The following is a 20,610-nucleotide window of genomic DNA, read 5'->3' as shown; positions in this document are numbered from 1 at the left end:
TCTAGAGCGTGAAACTGTACTATGAACTTGTCATGTTAGAATCAGTTTTCTAAATTATCCTTTTTATTAACCTGAAGATTATTTTTGAGTATTTCTTAAAGATAGGCAGTTTAAAGATCATGGAGTTCTCAAGGCTTGCTACAGCAGCAGCCTTCTCCCTTCACAGCCTTTCTGAAAAGCAACCAGTTTGAGTCCTTTTAACTCATCTTTGCTATCTCCATATGCCTGACTTTTTTTTTTAACCTATTAGATCACCAGTTTGTTACGAAAGGATAGAAAGTGAACAGCCAGATGGAAGAGCTGCCTAGGGCCAGGTATGGGGGAGGGGGACGGAGCCTCCACGCCCTCTCCGGGAGCCCCTCCCCAAATCTCCACCTGCTCACCCACCTGCAAGCTGCACCCTCCCACTCCCCATTTTTGGGTTTTATTCCACAGGCTTTGTTGCACAGTCCCACTCACTAAATGGCAGTTTATCTGATTCAGTTCTCCAGCCCCTCCCCTCCCTGGGGGTCTGGCTAAGTCACTTGATTTCTGGTTGCATTTTTCATTTTCAGCTGTTACCACAGATACTCTTCTGCATGGCAGCCCCCACCCCCCAAACAGTTTCCCATTCCCTCAAGAGAATGATTTGGGTCGTTATTTAGCGTCTGTGACCGATTGAATATTCCTAGCTCAGTCCTGGAATAACAGAATCTGGCTGCACAACTTTTTGTTTCTTGTCAGGGATCATTTGTATTTGATTTGCTTCATTTCCTGTGCGCTTCATGATTCAAGCGAACCTCCATCTGCAGACTAAATCTCTCAAGATGTCAGCATGTGTTACGTGTTTCACTGATTTTCATTTTCCTAAAGTCTCAGAATCCTCAGGCCACCACTGCCTGATGTGTTTGTTGATCTTTAGTACAAATCCTCACGGCCAGTGTGGGGCTCGAACTCACGACCCTGAGGTCAGGAGTCACACACTTGATCCAGTGAGCCAGCCAGCTGCCCCGACTCCTTTTTAGTTTGCCTCATCTTGACCACCACCTCCAGGAGCTTCCCGAGACAGAAGCGTGTGGTAATCTGTTTCTCAGCCCTTGTGTCTTTGAAAATAACTTCATTCTCTCCTGGTCTTTTCTGGCTGGTTGGAAATCCCAGGGCGGAGATCAGTCCCCCTCAGTTTGGAAGGCAGCTCTCAGGTCCTCCTTGGCCATTTCCATTGTGTGGGGTGAATTTTTGTTGACAAGTTCTATGGGACTGTCGCCCTGGCTTGCACGTCCTGGTCTGCTTTTCTCCTTTGTGCCGGGTGGGCTCTGTGTGCTGCCATAGCTCTGCGCCACCCACAAGCTCTGCACTTCCACCTGTCCTGCTTCTAATTTCCAGGCATTCTTGATTCTCCACTTTCCAGTCTCGGCATCAGTTTTGTGGTTGCGACACTTTCTCTGTTCCCAAGCTCTAAATCTAAGTAGTCTGTTCTGGTCCCATGTTTCAAGTGTGCCTGCCAGGCCTTGGCCAGTGCTTAAAGGTTCAGAGTCCGCAGAAGCAGATTGCAGGGGCACCTGGGGGTGCAGGTGGTTAAGGGTCTGACTTGGTTTCGGCTCACGTCACGATCTCAGGATCCTATGAGTGAGGCCCTGCGTCAGGTTCCACGCTCAGCATGGTCTGCTTAGGATTCTCTCTCCCTCCACCCCTCCTCCTCATGCTTGCTCTAAAATAAGTACATCTTAAGAAAGGGGAGGCAGATTGGAAACTGGGCACCGCAGGTGGTGGCAAGGCGTGTCCAAGATCTTTGAGCTTTCTGCCACTAGGAACATACAGGAATTGTGTTTAGAAACGAAACTTATAGCAACCGTCGCATTTCAATCACAGTTTTTTAAAATGGCCTTTGCAGGTACTCAGATTAAGGTGGTATTGGTGTGAGGGCTGAGAGGCCCTGAGGGAGGGGTCTCCAGAGGTCAGGTTGCCCTGGACAATCTTCGGGGGGAAGGGGGGTCTGGCATCTTCTCCAAGTGTGGGAAGCCAGGAGCGTCATCCCCTTGCCTCCCACTGCCCTGCTATCCGGGCCCCTCCCCCAGAGCAAACCAAGGGCCGGACTTCCTGATTCCCTGCTGCGCTTGGGGGGGGGGGGGCAGAGTTGTAAGCCAGGGTAGCTGGGCCCTTAGTCTGTTTACCTCTAGTCAACCCACGTTCCTTTTCTTCTTTCCCCATCCTTACGGATTTTTGCTTTTTAAGAGATCCATTTAGTGTCATTTTCTGGCACTTCGGTAGGGTTAAATCAGACGCCTGTGTGATCTTCACCCTTTAGCCCAGAGCTCCAAGAAAGCTTAAGGCTTCATTTTTGTTGTTTACAGTAGACAAAACTTATAAACAGGATTGCTACACAACCAGCCAGTAAAACAGACCTTTTTGGAAACATCCAGTGGATGAGTACATAACTGTCCAGACACGAATGACACATGTAAGTGCTTTATTAACTCCCTCTGAATCCACTGGCTGACCTCCAAAAGCCAGTATATCCTGTGCAAATGAAGCAGTCAGCTTGATGTGGAGACTGGCGCGCTCAGGGGCAGGGGTCCTAATTCCCAGCCCGACCTCGGGGCCACCCGGGAGAAAGCCTGTGTGCGCCGTGACAATGGAGTACACAGGTGTGTGCAGCCAGGAAAATCCCGTCTGCAACGTAAACTGCACATCTGTATCCTTGGTTCAGACTCCTCTCAACAGTGCTAAGACCCTGAAGACCCCATCAGTGAAAAGGTGGCAGCAGAGGTGGGAACGCATCTGAACCTCGTCTTGGATTCCCACCCTTTCCTGGGACAGTTCTCAGATCACTAAGGAAAAGCCCTGGAGGTTCCCGAAGCTTCCCGTGTGAGTCCCATCCTCTCCGTACTCTCCTGACAACTGGCTCTGCTAATACTGGGATCAGAACGACTTCCCAAATGAGCCCGTGGTTTAGAGGACCATCCAGTTCCTACCAGTGGACATCCGAGGTTCCGGCATCATGGGAATCTCTCTGATTTTGTCGGTCAAGAACAGAAGCGGGAGTCTGTCGTCATTCAGCAGCTTGCGTGAGGCCCGGTTACACCACATCCACGTTCGAGCCGCCTCCAGCGGGGCAGAAAGCGTAGCCGGCCTGGCCCGACACCACGCTGTCCAAGGCTTTCATCAGGATGTCCGGCATGTGGTCTGTCAGCATCTTGGGGCCGATGAGTATTTTGCTGAACTGTGATTCATGGGACCACCTCGCGCTATACCGAGCAGCGGAACGGCAAAACCTGGGAAAGACAGAGGTGAACGAGCCGGGCGGCCCTTTAGGCTGAAACCTGTGTGATTCCGACCTGCGTGGACCGAGCCCCGGCAGCTCCTGGCCGCGCTGCCCGCACTCACCTCCCTGCCGTGCCCTCCTCCTCCAGGTGGATGATTCTGCCGGGAGGGTAGAGAGGGGGGTACTTGGTGGGGGACTCCAAGGGGGAGTCGCTGGAGAAGCTGTAGGTCGGGGACCCGTGCGACAGGAGGCTCTGCTCCCCCAGAAGCGGCTGTGTCAGGTCTCCCTGGGTGCCCCCGTCCAGCTCCGTGGGAAAGTTCTCCGGGCTTCCTCCGAACAGCTCATACCAGCACCCGTGCAGCAGGATCTGGTACTGGCGGACAGACCCGAGAAGGCAGCCTGCTGGTCACTCGGACCTCGGCCCCTCAAGCTCGTGCTGGGGGACAGTGACCCTCAGAGCTCAGACCGGCCATCTCTAAATCGTGGATCTTACGGGCGGGAATGTCAGGGGCCTCAACTCCTGTGTCTCCTGGGCCGTGAAGCCACATCAGACAGGAAGCAGTACGAGAAACCAAACCCTGCCGACTCTGAGGAAAATCACCCTCATTCTTCTCAGACAGTCCTGCCAACCAGCTTTACTCTTTCCCTTAATGACACTCATTAATTTTTTTAAGAACTCTGAGCGGGGAACAGTTGGTAAGGAGAAGCTTATTTTAAATAAATTTTTTTGAGGAGCAACAACCAAAAATGTCAGAAAACCGGTTAAAAAGTGAAAATCCCTTCTAAAAACTTCATATCCACTGCCTTAGGGGATATATCCTCGCAGAATCATTTTTAAATCTGCCCTTTAAAAAACCTTTCACTACGCCATGGCTGTCTTTTTCTAGTGGTAAACACAACCTCCGGCCACCACTGTTAACGACTGCAACAGCCCCCGGTACACCTGTACTTGGATTTCTTAAACTGTTTGGCAGATCTGTTTTCTCAGCGTTGGGACCAAAAGCATCAAAATACTGTTGGTCACAAGACAGGCTAACAAAGTACGACAGATAGCAAGTCCCCTCGCTAGGACAGGGAAGGTTCTACTGGAGGCTTCTCACTGTGGCATCCCGTGACCGACCGAGCGCGTGCCGCCTTCGGCATCGCCTATGGGACGCCAGGCCCAAGTCCGCACAGAGGGCGAAGCGCTCCAGGCAACAGCATCCAAGGCCCTGGGCGAAGAGGCTCGGGAGCTGGAAGCACCTCCCCGTGGCCCGTCCAGCCTCAGACCCCCCAGATGCGCTCCCAGGCCCCCCACTTACCTTGGGCTTGTTGCAGTGAGCGATCACTCGCAAAATTCTCTTCTTCAGGTCTTCCAGGTTAGTCACACTTAACCTGTTCGGCAAAAGACCAGATGGAGGCTCAGTACTCGGTGTCTCGGCCGCCCCGAGCCCAGACAAAGCATCCAGCGGACTCACCGGGGAATGACATCCTTGCCGAGGACGAGTGACACGATGAAGGTCTTAGAGTATTCGTAAAGGGATTTGCTGAAATTTCAGAAAAATAGAAATTAGGGAGGTTTTAGGATTATACTGCCCCACAAAGAACTCCAAAGAGAAATCAAGTTACTCTGCCAGGTCAGTGAGGAAAGTTTCCAGAGAATAAAACTGTTCTCTTCCCTTTAAAGGGGATGAGAAGTAAAACAGACATACTCTGATCAGAGAAACTTATCTGCCAGATTCTAGGAAAGCCACAACCTCCACAGTCAGATCAAGACGGCAGATCACGCCTGTGCTCGTGTCCTGTGACCCAAAAGCCCCGCTCGGGGGACTCGCAGAGACGCGCTGGGCCGGCGGTAGAATGAGGCAAAAGGCTCTTCACCGCAGCTCTCACTGCTCGTCACAGCAGAGGCTGGGAACGCGAAGGGCTGTTTGTGGAGAGCAGTTCAGGGCACAAACCACGGCCCGCCCGCAGAGCACCGAGTCCTTCACGGCTGCCCTGTGCCCTGTGGGGCGACCTCGGGATGTGTGGCCAAGTCAGAAGAGCCCAACACACACGGGGTCAGGCAGACGCTGCCTTTACCCAGGAGGCGGAGGGATGCACAGGTACAGACACACTTGCTCTCACATAGAACTAAGTGAGGATAATGGAAAGCTAAGTCAAAACCTAATGCCTGCTTGAGGGAAGGACAGAGAAAGGGAGATTACTTATTTATTTATTTTTTTTTAAGATTTATTTGTCAGAGAGGGAGCGGGAGAGAGAGTGAGCACAGGCAGACAGAATGGCAGGCAGAGGGGGAAGCAGGCTCCCTGCCGAGCAAGGAGCCCGAGGTGGGACTCGATCCCAGGACGCTGGGATCATGGCCTGAGCCCAAGGCGGCCGCTTAGCCATCTGAGCCACGCCCCGAGAAAGGGAGATTTCTGAGTGTACCTTGTTTAAAGAGTTGTCTGTGGAAACATGTCATTGTTTTACAGAACTGAAAATGAAAACAAAAGCAATTCCTAAAATCAAAAGCCAAATGAAACAAGCCCAACAGTGCTACTACCAGAAGAATTACGTCAAGTGACGACAGCAACAGAAACGTGGCTGCACGTCCCTAGCGGGGCTATCACATAAGAACTAAAGCAGCTCCAAAAAGACCCCGCACTGCCTGCAGCAGTCACCGTGAAACGGACCCCCAGTTCGTGCACACGTGTGCACACGCGTGGCTGGGTGGGCAGATTAAACACCAAGTATGTAATCATGTAATTTCAGTAAAAACCCTGATCTTTAAGTTGAAAGTGTCAACGTGAACTAAAGACACATTTTCTCTTTGAAGTAAGAACCGTTTCCGACCTCAACCCGCAGGAAAGGCCTAGAAACCGTGACCTGCCTGGTGGTGAGGAGACACCTGGTATCTGGCTTATGGTCTCTAAATACCACTTCCCACTTGGAACAGCCGACACCGTGTGGAGAAACGGTGGAGTCTGTGTACCGGCACAGCCGACCGTCAGACCCCCAGCCTTGTGTCAGGGTGAGAAGCCTAGTTGGAAGGGATTCCCGCAGGCCAAAGACAAGACAGTGTGAACACGAAAGCGAAACTGCAAGGGACTGAGATAGTTGAAAATTCCTGTCGCCTCTGGAAGCTGCTGGAACACCAATCCACTACTCAGAACGCAGCTAAAGAAAGGGAAAGACTCACGCATTCATGTGTCTCCAGCTTACGTGGTGAGAAATAACAGACCAGAGTGACCGACTACTTGGAAGAAAAGTACTTTCTGATCTTCAGCTACTGAATGCAGAAAGAATGACAGACTATCAGCATTTTGCAGCCTCTACTAGAACACGTATCTTTCAATTAGTACTGCCGACGACGTCACAGAGACCAGCAGACGTGCCTCCCTACACGGTGCGGCAGGAACCACACACCGTGGCCACCACATACTGTTGTCAAAAAATTGACCCTGAGGGGCGCCTGGGTGGCGGGTTGTTAAGCATCTGCCTCCGGCTCTGGTCATAATCCCAGGGTCCTGGGATCGAGCCCTGCATTAGGCTCCCTGCTTGGTGGGAAGCCTGCTTCTCCCTCTCCCACACCCCCTGCTTGTGTTCCCTCTCTCGCTGTCTCTCTGTCAGAGAAATAAAATCTTAAAAAAACAAACCAACCTGAATCGACCAAATCCCTAGACATGATTACCATTTTCTAGGACACCAGCCAACAGTACAGAGGAACATGTTAAATGACACAGTGACTATCCAATCCAGAATGTGGATTCTCCAGAACTAACCTGGTTTCAGAAATAAAGAGGGAACTGAACTATCTATACATTAGAGGAGAATTACAGAACTTCCATATCTATGGATCCCCTGTACACATGCCATTAAATTTGATTTAAAAACAAAAATACAGTTCCAAGACAAATGCACTATATCCAATCCGAGAACCCTGTCTGGAATTTAAAGAAATCTACTGTAAAACATAAGATATTTGGGAGAACATACTGGAATCAAATTTTAAGTGCTCTATGCTTTACACACATATTAGGATAGCTACAGATGAAATGACAGGTCTCATTTGCTTCAGAGCACTCCGGCCATGGGGATCTACGGGGTGGGTACAGTGGGGTACGTGAAGATTGGTCAAGTTAACAAAATGACTGAAGCTGATGAAATGGTGGCTTATTACACTATTCTCTTTACTTCGGTTCGAATTTCTAATTTTTGTATAGGAAAATTCCACCATAAGGCAACAGTTTTAACATCATCATAAGCACGAAGAATCAGTTAACTAGTAAACACATCTAAAGAACTATCCAAATTCTAGCACGAAAAGCAGAGACATAGAGGTATGAATGAGAGGTTGGAGATGCAAAATGAGAACAAGGGGGCCTGATGCTGACGGGAGGCTCTGAAAGTGGGAGCGCAGAGGCAGTCACATGTGACGAGGCCCTCACAGATCTGAGACTCTGAAGCTTGCTTGAGCAAGATATACCGACACTGAAGATCATACACTTACGAATGAAGCAAGCATCCTCGTAACCTGGATGCATCTTAGTGAGTAAAAGAAAATGCAACACAATCCTGTATATCGTAGGATTCCATGTATAGGACATTCTGAGAAAGGCAAAACTATAGTGACAAAAAAGGTCCTTGTGCACTTGGGGATGGGTGGAAGGGACCAACTGCAAAGGGACACAGGACATCTTTTCTTAAAAATTAATTAATTTGTCAGAGAGAGAGCGAGCACAAGCAGGCAGAGGCAGAGAAGCAGGCTCCCTGCTGAGCAAGGAGTCCAATGCAGGACTCGATCCCAGGACCCTGGGATCATGACCCAAGCTAATGTAGCGGCTTAACCGACTGAGCCACCCAGGTGTCCCTGGACACAGGACATCTTAATGGTGATCCTATCAGCCCCAAAAGGCCAAAGACAAAGCTGTGATACATGAAATTAGTTTACACAGTAAAGAAAAAAAAAAATCACTGTGGATGAATTATAATAAACAAGTCTACAAGGCTATTGGCTATAAGATCAAAACACAAATTTCTAGGGGCGCCTGGGTGGCTCAGTGGGTTAAGCCGCTGACTTCGGCTCAGGTCATGATCTCAGGGTCCTGGGATTGAGTCCCGCATCGGGCTCTCTGCTCAGCAGGGAGCCTGCTTCCTCCTCTCTCTCTGCCTGCCTCTCTGCCTACTTGTAATCTCTCTCTGTCGAATAAATAAATAAAATCTTATTTAAAAAAAAACAAAACACAAATTTCTATGAGATTGATATATGTCAGCAAAAGATGTGTAAGACTGGAGAAAATCATAAAACTTAAGTGAAAAGATACTAAAATTAAAGAGGCCCTGAATATCTGAAAACTGATTTCATGTTTAAAGGTGAAAAAAACAGCATCTGTCAGTTACCTCCAAACTGAACTAGAAAATAAAGGCAGCTGGAAGAATTCTAATCTGTTTATGGAACTTGCAAAATTGATTCTAAAATTGGCATGGAGGTGTGAAGGGCTAAGAGCCAACATGGTCTTTCAAAAGTAAAAGGCACAGGGATTTGCACTACTAGATGCCAATACTTCGCCTTAGCAGTAGGGAAAGGGCTAAGATAATGGGCGGTGTTGGGAGTGGGGGATGAAACTGGATCCCTGCCTCACACCACACAAAAACACAAAAGGATTACAGACCTACATAAAGTTGAAAGGGCAGACTAACAGCTGTTAGAATAAAGGAAACAAGCTCCATATCCTTAGAATATAGAAAGGTTTTTGTTTGTTTTAAAGTCAGCACAATCAGGGGAAGCAGCAGGCTCCCCAGTGAACAGGAAGGCTGGTGCAGGGCTCAGTCCCAGGACCCTGGGATCAGACCCGAGCTGAAGGCTGACGCTCAACTGACTGAGCCTCCCAGGTGCCGCATAGAAAGATTTCTTAAATAAGAAACAAAAATCCAGGGGCGCCTGGGTGGCTCAGTGGTTAAGCCGCTGCCTTCAGCTTGGGTCATGATCTCAGGGTTCTGGGATCGAGCCCCGCATCGGGCTCTCTGCTCAGCAGGGAGCCTGCTTCCTCTTCTCTCTCTGCCTGCCTCTCTGCCTACTTGTGATTTCTGTCAAATAAATAAATAAAATCTTAAAAAAAAAAAAAAAAAAAAAGAAACAAAAATCCAAAAATCATAAATGAGAAGACTGACAAATTAGTGTTAAAATTAAGAAATGGTGACCTGAAGACAGGACTCAAGGAAAATACAAAACGCATCAAGGAATGGGAGAGCATATTCGTGACACATCCTTGGAGCCACAAAAGAATCGATTACAGAACACACGTGTTCAGAAACCAGTGACCCAACAGAAAAATGGCCAAAAAGAACAAAAGCGGAAATACAGCCAATAATACGTGGAAAGAGGCCCGACTTCATTAGCAATCATGGACATGCAAATTAAACCACAATGAAACATCACCACACACCAGTCGGACCAGCAAAAATCTCTTATATCTGAGCAACTGTTGGTGAGAATGTGGAGCGTGGTGGACTCACATACACTGTGGGCGAGCATACACTCGCACAGCCGCTCTGGAGAGGGAGCACGTGCACACGCCGTGACCTACACCCGGAGAGGGTCCACACAACCGCCGTGATCGCCAGTGACTCAGACCATTTGTGATCGATACAGGACGGAATATAACCAGAATGGACAGAACCACGTCCTATAGGCATCGAACATAATGTGGACGAAAAAAGGGAAGTCACAAAATAACAATTAAGTACTATTCTAGCTCTATAAACTTCAAAAAAATAGAAATAAAATTTCAAAGCCATACAAATCCAAACTATTCTGTGGAGACCTGCGTATAGGAGGTACAACTACTTTTTAAAGCAAAGGAGGAGCCTGCACACCGATCAGGGCGGTGACAATCCGCGGACAGGAGAGGATGCGTGGGGAATTTCGCAGGCACTGACTCTCTCTCCACGTGGGTACAGAGCTGTGTGTGTATTTTCAAACGAGCCTCATTAGGTATACGTGGCAAAACCTCCCACTCTAAGTGGACGATGGGTTCTGACAAAGGCACAGAACTCCCAGCACCACCCCCAAGAAGAAGGGCATGTCTATCGCCCCCAGGAAGCTCCCTGTGTCCCGTGCCCATCAATCCCACTCCAAGCCCAGACCACCACTGGTATGCTTTGTCATCATATGCCTCTGTTTTCTGGAAGGACATATAAACGGAATCATACAATAGGTCTTTGGTGCAGGGCTTTTTTCAGACAGCAAAATGCATCCAAGCTGTATGGATGTTTGCTGGTTAGTCTCAAAAATACGTTCTATGTTAATTGTTCCACAATTTATAAATTCAGTTATTTTTTTAAGAGTTACTCATGTCTTTTCACATGTACAAGTATGTATTTTAATATAAAAAGAACTTAGTGGTGCCTGGGGGGCTCAGTCTGTTAAGTGTCTGCCTTTAGCTTAGGTCATGATCCTGGGGTACTAGGACTGAGCCCCACATAGGACTCCCAGCTTAGGGGGGAGCCTGCTTCTCCCTCCCCATGCCATACTCTCTCTTGAGCACATGTGCTCTAACAAATAAATCTTTAAAAAAAAAAAATCTTAAAATTTTAAAGGTACACCAGTATTTATATGTAACTGACTTGTGATAATGAGAAAAATTAATGTAAATATCCATCAGTAGACTAAAAATGCCAATCAGATGATAGAATACTAATAAGCAACTCTATAAAAACACGTTCTCAAACATATTTAAGGATATAATGTATACAGAATATTATGTTAATTTATAAAACACACACATGGGGGCGCCTGGGTGGCTCAGTCATTCAGCGCCTGCCTTCGGCTCAGGTCGTGATCCCAGGGTCCTAGGATGGAGCCCCACATCGGGCTCCCTGCTCAGTGGGAAGGAAGCCTGCGTCTCCCTCTCCAACTCCTCCTGCTTGTGTTCCCTCTCTCGCTGTCTCTGTCAAATAAAATCTTAAACACACACACATGCAGCAGGAAGTAAAAAAACCTAAATAGTTACACTGGTGAATTCCAGGTAGAAGAGTTTCGCTCTTTCCACTTTTCTATATTTTCCAAAATTTGTATGATGGATATGAATTTCTTTTTTCCTTTTTTAATTATAGCACAAAGTTCTTTTATAATCAGGGCAAAAGATTATATAGGATTGAGTAGGAAAAAAAATGTACCTTTCAAACTTAAAAAAAAATCAGTAAACAAATTCAGTAAATTTGTGTAGGGCACAACTCAAGAGACATCACTTGCAGGTTCAGTTTCAGACTGCTGCAGTCAAGCAAAGCGCACAGCGGGGAAACTGAACTGTTTGCTTTCCCAGTGTGTATAGGGTATGTTTACAACACAAGGCCGGCCGTCCACTAAGTGTGCAGTAACGTGTCTAAAAAGCCAATGTACAGCTTTCAGCAAGTCATGATCACGGATCCCAGATCAATATAATAAAATACGAAATAATGAAAAAATTTAAAATGTTGCCAAGAACTATTAAATGTGACAGAGACAAAAAGTGAGCAAATACTGTTGGAAAAATGGCCCCGAGAGACTTGCTTTTAAGGCAGAGATGCCACAAATCTTCAATTTACTTAAAAAAAAAAAAAAAAGCAAGCAAGCATTACCTGCAAAACACAATGAAACAAGGTATGCCTGTGCAGAAATCTGTTCCTTTTATAAACTAATAATGAGCTATCAGAAAGAAAAAGAAGAACGCAATCCCAGTTGCAACTGCCTTGAAAAAATACAACGGAAGAAATCTAACCAAGGAGGTAGAGACCTGTACCCTATGAACAGGAAACCATGATGAAAGAAACAGAAGACACAGATGAACGGGAAGATGTTCTGCGCTCACGGGTCGGCCGAATTGATACCGTCGCAGTGTCCACAACAGCCAGAGCCACCTGGAGTCCGGGCAAACCCTATCAAACTTCCAATGGCATTTTCTCAAGAAATAGACCAAATAATCCTAAAATTTCTGTGGAACCACAAAAAGCTCTAACTAGCCAAAGTCATCTCTCTTTTTTTTAAAGATTTTATTTATTTGGCAGAGAGAGAATGAGCAGGGGAGGGAGCAGAGGCAGAGGGAGAAGCAGACTCCCCACTGAGCAGGGAGCCTGCTGTGGGACTTGATCCTGGGACTCTGGGATCATGACCTGAGCTGAAGGCAGACGCTTCACCAAGTGAGCCACCCGGGCGCCCCAGCAAAGACATCTTTAGGGGCAAAACAAGGCGGGCAGCCTCGTGCTCCCGGACTTTGAACTATGTTACAAAGCCACGGTAATCACAGCTGTATGGTCCTGGCATAAAGACAGACACGGAGCCCAGAAACACACCCAAGTCTCTAACAGAGGAGCCAAGAACCCGCGGAGGGGAAAGAACAGTCTCTTCGACTGACAGTGATGGGAAAACGGAAGCCCCGTGCAGCAGCATGAAGCCAGACCCCCCACCTCACATCACACGCGCAGAAAGAACTAATGACGGGTTAGAGACCTGAACCCAGAAAACTCCAAGAAGAAAACAAACAGGCAGTAGGCTCCTTGACACTGGTCCTGGTGACAGTTTTTTGGATTTGACCCCAAAAGCAAAGGTGACAAAAACAAACATAACCAAGAGGGGCTGCATCCAACTGAAAAGCTTCTGCACAGCAAAGGAAACCCCCAACGAAATGAACAGGAGGGAACGTGTGCCTACCCCGACACAGGGCTGATACCCAGAATACAGAGAGAACTCACACAAGCCAACAGCAAAAACCAGTAAGACTCAAAAACGGGCAGAGGATCGGACAGACATTTTCCGCACAAAGACCCGCACACGACCCACGGGCATGAAAAGGCACGTGACATCACTACTTGGCAGGCAATGCAAATGAAAACCACAGTAAGGGGCACCCGGGTGGCTCAGTTGGTTGGGCGTCTGCCTTCAGCTTGGGTCATGATTCCAGGGTCCTGGGATCGAGCCCCGCATCGGGCTCCCTGCTCAGCTGAGAGCCTGCTTCTCTCTCTCCCCCTCTCCCTGCCGCTCTGCTTACTTGTGCTCTCTCTCTAGCTCTCTGTCAAATAAACAAATAAAATATTTAAGAAAAAAAAACAACACACAGTAAGATCTCCCCCCCAACCCGTCAGCACAGGTAGTATCAAACACAAGAACAAAAAAGCCCCGCAAACCAAGAAACGTCCAGTGTGGGTGAGGACCTGGACAACAGGGAACCCTCGTGCGCTGCTGGGGGAAGGTAACTCGGCGCAGCCACTGGGAAACAGTACGGACGTTCCTCAAAAAGAGGGACGTACAACTACCGTATCATCTGGCGATTCCACTTCTGGACACGGATCCAAAGGGAACAACTCTCCTGACCTAAACAGCCGCCCGTACCCGGCGTTCACCGAAGCACCATCTCCAGTAGCCGGGACCGCAGCCCAAGTGTCAGCTGGCACTAAGTGTGGATGTGCACATACATACACAACGGCCATCAAATCACGGAAACAGGCCAACGCAGAATAAAGCAAAGGAAATCCTGCCATCTGCAGCTACACAGATGGACCCAGAGGGCATTATGCTACGCAGAATAAGACAGACTTATCTTTACAAATACTGGAAGACCGCACTTACATGTGAAATCTTAAAAAAAAAACAAAAAACAAAAAACAAAAAACCCAAAACCAGAAAACGAAGCTCGCAGATCTAGAGAATGTGGGTTGGTGGTTGCAGAGGTAGGGCTTGTGGGACAGGAGAAGGGAGTCCAAGGGCACAAACTCCTGGTTATTAGTAAGTCACGGACACCGACAGGGACAGAACACACAGCACGGCAGCCACAGTTCACCTGCTGGGCTGCGCGCCTCGAAGTTGCTAAGAGAATAAATCTTCAAGGCTCTTACCACCAGAGGAAAAGAAACCTCCGTAACCAGATACAGTGGCAGATGTTCGCTTCTCGGTTTCTTGTAATCACTGCACAATCTGTACAAATACCAAATGACTGCCTGTGCCCCCGACACGAACACCAAGCGCATCTCCGTTTACAGAAAGATCTCAGCCCCGCACCGTCTAGGGAAGCAGAGCTCCGCTCAGGGACCTGCGAGGGCCTCTTCGGTCTGTCGCAAACCCAACCGCGCTGGAAACAAACGGAGGCTGTGGAGGAGAGAGCGCGACGGAAGCCCAGGGGCGAGCAGTGCGGGGACTGGCATTCGCCCGCGGTGCCCCGACGGCACGCACCTCAGCAGCCCCCTGGGCGGGGAGAAGGCGTAGCAGCGGACCTGCGGGTAGGAGCTCCGGAGCATGAGGGCCAGCAGCGCCGCGGCGCCCGCCCCCAGGCTGTGGCCCACCACCACCAGCCGGTACTCCTGCAGAGAGAGAGGAGCGGCAGCGTTAGCGGAACACAGCGACCCGCAGCTGGAAGACACACAATCAATGAAAAGTCAGAATCTCACGGGAGCGATGCTGAACGCTTGGCTCAAAATCCCATCATTGACGAGGCGCTGGTAAACGTATCTGGCGGCTTGAGAAATCCCCTAGAAACACAGATAAGAGAAGGCGGCCATTGGTCGTCGGACAGGACTAGGGCATGCGTGCTTCTGTGTGTCCCCAGAGCCGAGGTGAGCATCAGGGATCAGCAGCCGTGGGTACTGCGCCCCGCTGTGTTCCCGGTCCCCAGCGCAGGGCCGGGCATGGAGCGGGTGCTCCATGACTGGTTCCGGGGACGGAGGAAGGGATGACATCCACAACACCTTTCCCGGCCAGTGGATCTTTCTACGGCTTTTCTGTAGCTACACGGTATCCTGCCGTATGCGCTGACCACACTTCTGCCGAGTCCCGATGGCCGGTCCGACCTAGCTGATAGAGGACTGATCTTTCAACGTGATGTCAAAACAAAAAAGCTCTGAATTGGTAATAACTGATTAAGCGTCCAGTTCCCACAGACACAAAACTAAGACCATGGAAGCAGAGTTCTAGGAAGGCTAGGTTTTAGTTTAATTTCAAAAAATATATAAAACAGGGGACACCTGGGTAGCTCAATGGGTTAAGTCTCTGCCTTCAGCTCAGGTTATGGTCCCAGGGTCCTGGGATCAAGCCCCACATCCTGCTCAGCAGGAACCTGCTTCCCCCTCTCTCCGTGCCTACTCATGATCTCTGTCAAATAAATAAATAAAATCTTAAAAAAAAACAAACAAACATAAACCCTAATAAATACAGCCGTCCTAAGAGACAGGCTTCCTGAAAATGAAGCCATCTCCACGGACGAGAGCGCCCTCCGTGATGAGACAGGCCTGCCTTCTCTCCCGGCACAGACTGGGAGAGATCCTGTGCTGAGACAGGACACGCGGGACTGCCTCGAAAGCTCCTGCAAATTCCCGAGTCGGTGACTACCGAGTTCGGTGTGAGAAGGCCGAGTCTGGCTGCATACAAGAGAAGCTAAGAGGAGGTTCGACGGGTTTCCATCTGCACGGAGCACCTCCTGACGGACCAGCAGGCTTCCCCAGCCTTCCCTCCGGCCAGCAGTGCAGCCGCCTCCCACCCCCCACAGGGACCTACTCCGGGACAGGTGGAGCCAAAGGTGACCTGGATACAGCAGCGCCGGCAGGAGGCCCTGCGTGCGTCACACACGGGGAAGGCCAAGACTGCGTTCAGTGGCACCACTTTGAACTCACGCCCTCAGGCCTGACCGGGGCTGCAGAAGGCCAGGCCCAGAGCGCACAAAGCCTTGACCTGCGGGCGGATTCTAAGAACAAGGCCACAGCCCAGCCCACGGGATCCTGACGCGAACGTGCAGCCGGCTACTAACTGTGTCTGTGAGAAAGTAAGACATTTCTTTGTTTTTCTACACACATGCCCTGTAGTGACACAGGGCTATTCTGTGACGTGAGGCTCATCAACAGAGTTAAGGGTTGATGGGAAAGTTCACATGCCCGGGACCGTCCCGTGGCTAACCGGTGGCAGAAGGAACATACTGAAACTGCCCAGCGGGACACGGGGGCTCTATCGGCTACAGTCTGGTTCTGACACATACTTTTGCAAAGATTCGGCATTTTACTTAAAAAATGATCATCACACAAAACACACACTGTGTATAGAGCAGCAGCGCCCCCGCCTACACCCCAACATCCCTCCCTCTCCCCGGAAGGAGCTGCTGTAACTTCCAGGGCTGGTCCTTCCCTCGCACGTGCAAGCACTCTGCTCTGCCCGGCCACCGTGGGACACTGCCCGGTGCCCAGCAGGACAACCGGAAGCATCAAAAGCCAGCAAGGAAGCAGCGGCGAGCGCGCGGAGAACAAGGCCGGACTGTGCGACCACAGCCGGGGCCTCCGTGACTCGTCCCAGGCGCCACCAGCACACATGGGGACTCCGCTCCCGGGCAGCGTCCCCGGAGCATGGAGGCAGGGACCCAAACGGCTGTTCCCAGCCACAGCCCGGACATGGCCCCCGCGTCCATCTGCGTGGTCTTGGCACACGGTGGGGCGTCCAGCAGCCAGCAGGGGAAGGGGACTCTGACACATGCTACTGCCTTGGCTCGACCTCGAGGGAATGGCTGGTGAGAGGACAGGTGACACCTGACTCCGGTTCTGGGAGGGCCCAGAACAGGCACACTGGGGGGTACTGGAATGGCGGGTCCCAGGGGCTGGGGGGCGGGCGGGGAGGAGCGATCGAGGAGGCTCTGACTGCAGATGGTGGTCGTGGGGACACAGCTTTCTGCATGTCTCTGCTGTCACAGAGTCATATACTTAAAAAGGGTTATGATAATCAACATCATGTTATGTAATTAAAATCCTATTAAAAAACAACTCTGCCCCTGATTGGCCATTTCTGTCCCTGGAAGAGACTTGAACCCCGCGGCAGGCACAGGAAAAGCGAAAGGAGAACTTGCGTGCTGTGACACCGGCAGAGGGAACCCACCAGGCGACAGGGAAGTGCCTGGGGTGCCTGCCACTCTAGAGGCGGGAGGGTCTGGGGGGGTCTCCTGGGCGGGGGGGCCCCGTGCTAAGCTGCAGCTTCTCTTCTCCATGACCACAAACGACTCCCATCAAGGGGAGAAGAGCGTTCAACCCGGGTTCAAGTGCCAACGGACACATTCCAATTATCTGTGGCCTCTGGCAAGTCCCCTGATGGCTCTGAACCTGCTCCTTCCTCTTAAGAAACCAGAGCAACCTCGTGAGGCTGCCATGAGGATTTCTACGGAGAGAAGGAAAAGCCTTACTGTGCACAGCACCGGGCAGCTGGTCGCTACCTGCCGTGTGGTTAGCACCCCCGGGAGACCGTCAGACTTGGAAAAATCCTGACCCCCTTGAGGTTTTCCCTAATGGAACATTCCTGAACACACACCCCAGGGCTTGTACCTTGTGTGCCGAACAGTCTTGCACCCCACACTCTAAGTTGAGGGTCTCACTCTCCGCTGACAGGTCCGTGAGGATGTCCTACAAAGAGTGCATTGGAAGAGGCTGTTGGGACGAGCTGTGCACAGAGACCGGCGGGGCAGGTTCCTCTGAGGGACCATGGAGCACTACGGTCTCCTGGGTCAGACCACTGAGGACTGAACCAGACACCTGACCTCAGGAGGGAAACCCAGGCAGCCAGGAAACTCCTGAGGGACCCACCATAAGCAGCGGGTGTGTGACGCGGCTAAGGCACACCTTCTGCCTTTCCTCACTGCACACCTCTTCTGAGTACTCAAGAAGCACAGAGCCCTGTACCTGGGTTTTGAACAAAGTATGGTTCCTATCCTCGAGGGACTATCAAGAGCTCACAGAAACCTAAGGGAGGGTAAGAGATTCATGGGCGTGGGGGGGTGCACTACAGAGCTGGGGTGGGGGTAGACTTCCTGGAGGAGGTAGCATCTGAGCAGAAGATTTAAGGAAAATCTTGCTTTCAGGGAACAGGGACAGCAACCCCACCCAAGGGGCCAGGAAGACCCAAGGCAGAGAGCATCTGAGCACAGGAAGCAGACAGAAGGGCAGACACATGGGTGCTCAGAGGGGCCACTGGCAGAGCCCAAGAGGCAGGTGTCCCCCCAGGACCCAGAGCAGCTAACCCACTGGGGAGTGGACCCCATAACTATACCCTGCAAAGCTTGGGGGGACTCTGGCATACTGCAGAACCACTGGCAGGCTGAGCTCGGGGTAGAAACCAGAAAGGCAGGCTGGGGTGAGGTCACAAAGCACCAACAGAGCTGTGATAAGACACATGAATTTTCTATTAAAAAGTAATGGGGTGGGTGCCTCGGTTGCTCAGTTGCTTAAGCATCCGCCTCTTGATTTTGGCTCAGGTCATATCTCAGGGTCGTGAGAGTGAGCCCAGTGTCGAGCTCTGTGCTGAGTGCATAGCCTGCTTAAGATTCTCTCTCTCTTCTCCTTCTGCCCCGCCCTCCCCCACTCACAAGCTTGCTTTCTCTAAATCAATCAACCAACCAATCAATCTTGGGGCACCTGGGTTGCTTAGTTGTTAAATGTCTGCCTTAGGCTCAGCTTAGGGTCCTGGGATTGAGTCCTGCATTAGGCTCCTTGCTCCGCGGGAAGCCTGCTTCTCTCCCTCTCCCACTCCCCCTGCTTGTTTCCCTTCTGTCACTGTCTCTCCTCTCTGTAAAATAAATACAATCTTTAAAAAATATTAAAAAAAAAAAAGTAACAGGGTGGGGTGCGCCCAAGAGTGGTTTTTAAGAAGCAGTGGTAACATCTGACCCATGGTCTAGACAGAAAGACCCATCTGTGGACGGAACAAGGACTGACTGAGCAGATAAGAGACCAGAGACAGGGGGCGCCTGGGTGGCTCAGTGGGTTAAAGCCTCTACCTTCGGCTCAGGTCATGATCCCAGGGTCCTGGGATCGAGCCTCATGTCGGGCTCTCTGCTCTGCAGGGAGCCTGCTTCCTCCTCCTCTCTCTCTGCCTGCCTCTCTGCCTACTTGTGATCTCTGTCAAATAAATAAATAAAATCTTAAAAAAAAAAAAAAAAGGGACGCCTGGGTGGCTCAGTTGGTTAAGCAGCTGCCTTCGGCTCAGGTCATGATCCCAGCGTCCTGGGATGGAGTCCCATATGGGGCTCCTTGCTCCGCAGGGAGCCTGCTTCTCCGTCTGACTCTGCCTTCCACTCTGTCTGCCTGTGCTCGCTCTTGCTCGCTCTCTCTGACAAATAAATAAAATCTTAAAAAAAAAAAAAAGAGACCAGAGACAGGAACCAAGGCAGTAAACTGCTTCCCAGGCGTGTGGGGGTGGGGGAAGTGGTGCCGCAGGCGGGGCCACAATGAGGGCCACGGGGCTGCGAATGGGGAGACAGCCAGAGAGATCCGGGCAGGAAGCCAGGAGAAAAAGCAAGAATAAGTCCATGCTTCCTTCCGGGGCCAGCTGGGGGAGGCTGCAGAATCACGAGAAGTGGGGGCCAGGGGAGGTGAGGCATCTGCTTTCCTCGGTGCCTCCGGCAGAGCCCTGGGCAGGTGCGGGGTCCTGGCCAACACCCAGAGTGGTCACCAGGTGGCCACCTGGCCGCAGGAGGCCAAGAGCTCCTACTGTGGCGTCTCACTACACTTTCTGGGTCATCAGGGAAGTGAGGATCAGGAAACGAGACTGAGGAATGGCCAAGAACAGACCAGAGAGCACGACACAGGAAGAACGTAGCCGCCCACTCATCTGCGGGGGGCAGGGAAGGCGGGGGCGGGCAGGCGGGACATGGCTCGCTGGCGGGGCAACAGGGCTACACAGCGAGTTGGGGGGCGCCTCTGGAAGAAGTCCTCCATTGGGGAACCCAGGCCTGCCACTCTGTTTCTGACGCTTCTCAGTGAAAAGAACCGAATCCAATAATTTCTCCAAAGGCAGCATGTAACAGCCCCGGGTCGGCTTCTCCACTTTCTATCCTGGTCTTTTCTGCTACACCTGCTGCTCTAACTGATGAGGACTCTATCCCCTGTTCCAGCAAAGGCGGGTCTCCTGGCACCCCACCCCTCGTCCCGGGGCCTCGAGCACGGGGCTCCTTACCTGCAGAGACATGGTTCCTCTCACCGCTACCACGACAGATTCCTTCCTGTGGTCCAGAGCCACTAAAAAGGGAAGCTCGTAGACCTGAGGGTGAGGAAAGAAGCATGAGTTCTGGAGAGTGAGAGCACGCAGCTACGGGGCCGAGTTCGCGCCGCCCAGCGTCTCTAGCAGCTGGGCAGTGGTGCTGCTCTCCCACAGAAGGTGGGCCGCCTAGAACCCACGGCGGTATCTCTGGGGGAGGTAATTTATAACTTCCGCCACACTCCCAAAGGACCCCAGGACCCCAGAGCAGTGGTGAGGCACCGTTGTACCGACCTTGTCATGAAAGCTTATGTGAATGAAATCCCTGTACTGCAGGCCCGTCGTGTGCAGGATGGAGCCGAAGTGGCAGTGCAGCCGGTCGCCGCCGACCAGGTCGTAGTCCGTCGTCCTGCTTCTACAACTAAACACACGGCAGATGTGT

General features: G+C 50.9%; 1 protein-coding gene across 2 annotated transcripts in view; it reads right to left on the bottom strand.

Annotated features, from left to right (window-relative positions):
• Nucleotides 1-2,429: 2,429 nt before the first annotated feature.
• Nucleotides 2,430-20,610, bottom strand: part of DAGLB (diacylglycerol lipase beta) — a 31,181-nt gene continuing 13,000 nt past the window's right edge. For both annotated transcript variants that reach the window (XM_059414384.1, XM_059414385.1), the window contains 9 exons: nt 20,463-20,589; nt 20,148-20,231; nt 17,522-17,599; nt 14,621-14,701; nt 14,406-14,533; nt 4,699-4,767; nt 4,543-4,615; nt 3,364-3,614; nt 2,430-3,251 (listed from right to left, as the gene is read on the bottom strand). In XM_059414384.1, the coding sequence (XP_059270367.1) occupies nt 3,056-3,251; nt 3,364-3,614; nt 4,543-4,615; nt 4,699-4,767; nt 14,406-14,533; nt 14,621-14,701; nt 17,522-17,599; nt 20,148-20,231; nt 20,463-20,589 (1,087 nt within the window). In that variant the 3' untranslated portion in view covers nt 2,430-3,055. The remainder of the gene's footprint in view (nt 3,252-3,363; nt 3,615-4,542; nt 4,616-4,698; nt 4,768-14,405; nt 14,534-14,620; nt 14,702-17,521; nt 17,600-20,147; nt 20,232-20,462; nt 20,590-20,610) is intronic.

This window comes from Mustela nigripes, chromosome 11 (genome assembly GCF_022355385.1).
Source record: "Mustela nigripes isolate SB6536 chromosome 11, MUSNIG.SB6536, whole genome shotgun sequence".
In the NCBI taxonomy this organism is placed as follows: Eukaryota; Metazoa; Chordata; class Mammalia; order Carnivora; family Mustelidae; genus Mustela; species Mustela nigripes.
Note: the sequence above shows the minus strand (reverse complement) of the source record. Positions and strands in the feature narration are given on the sequence as shown.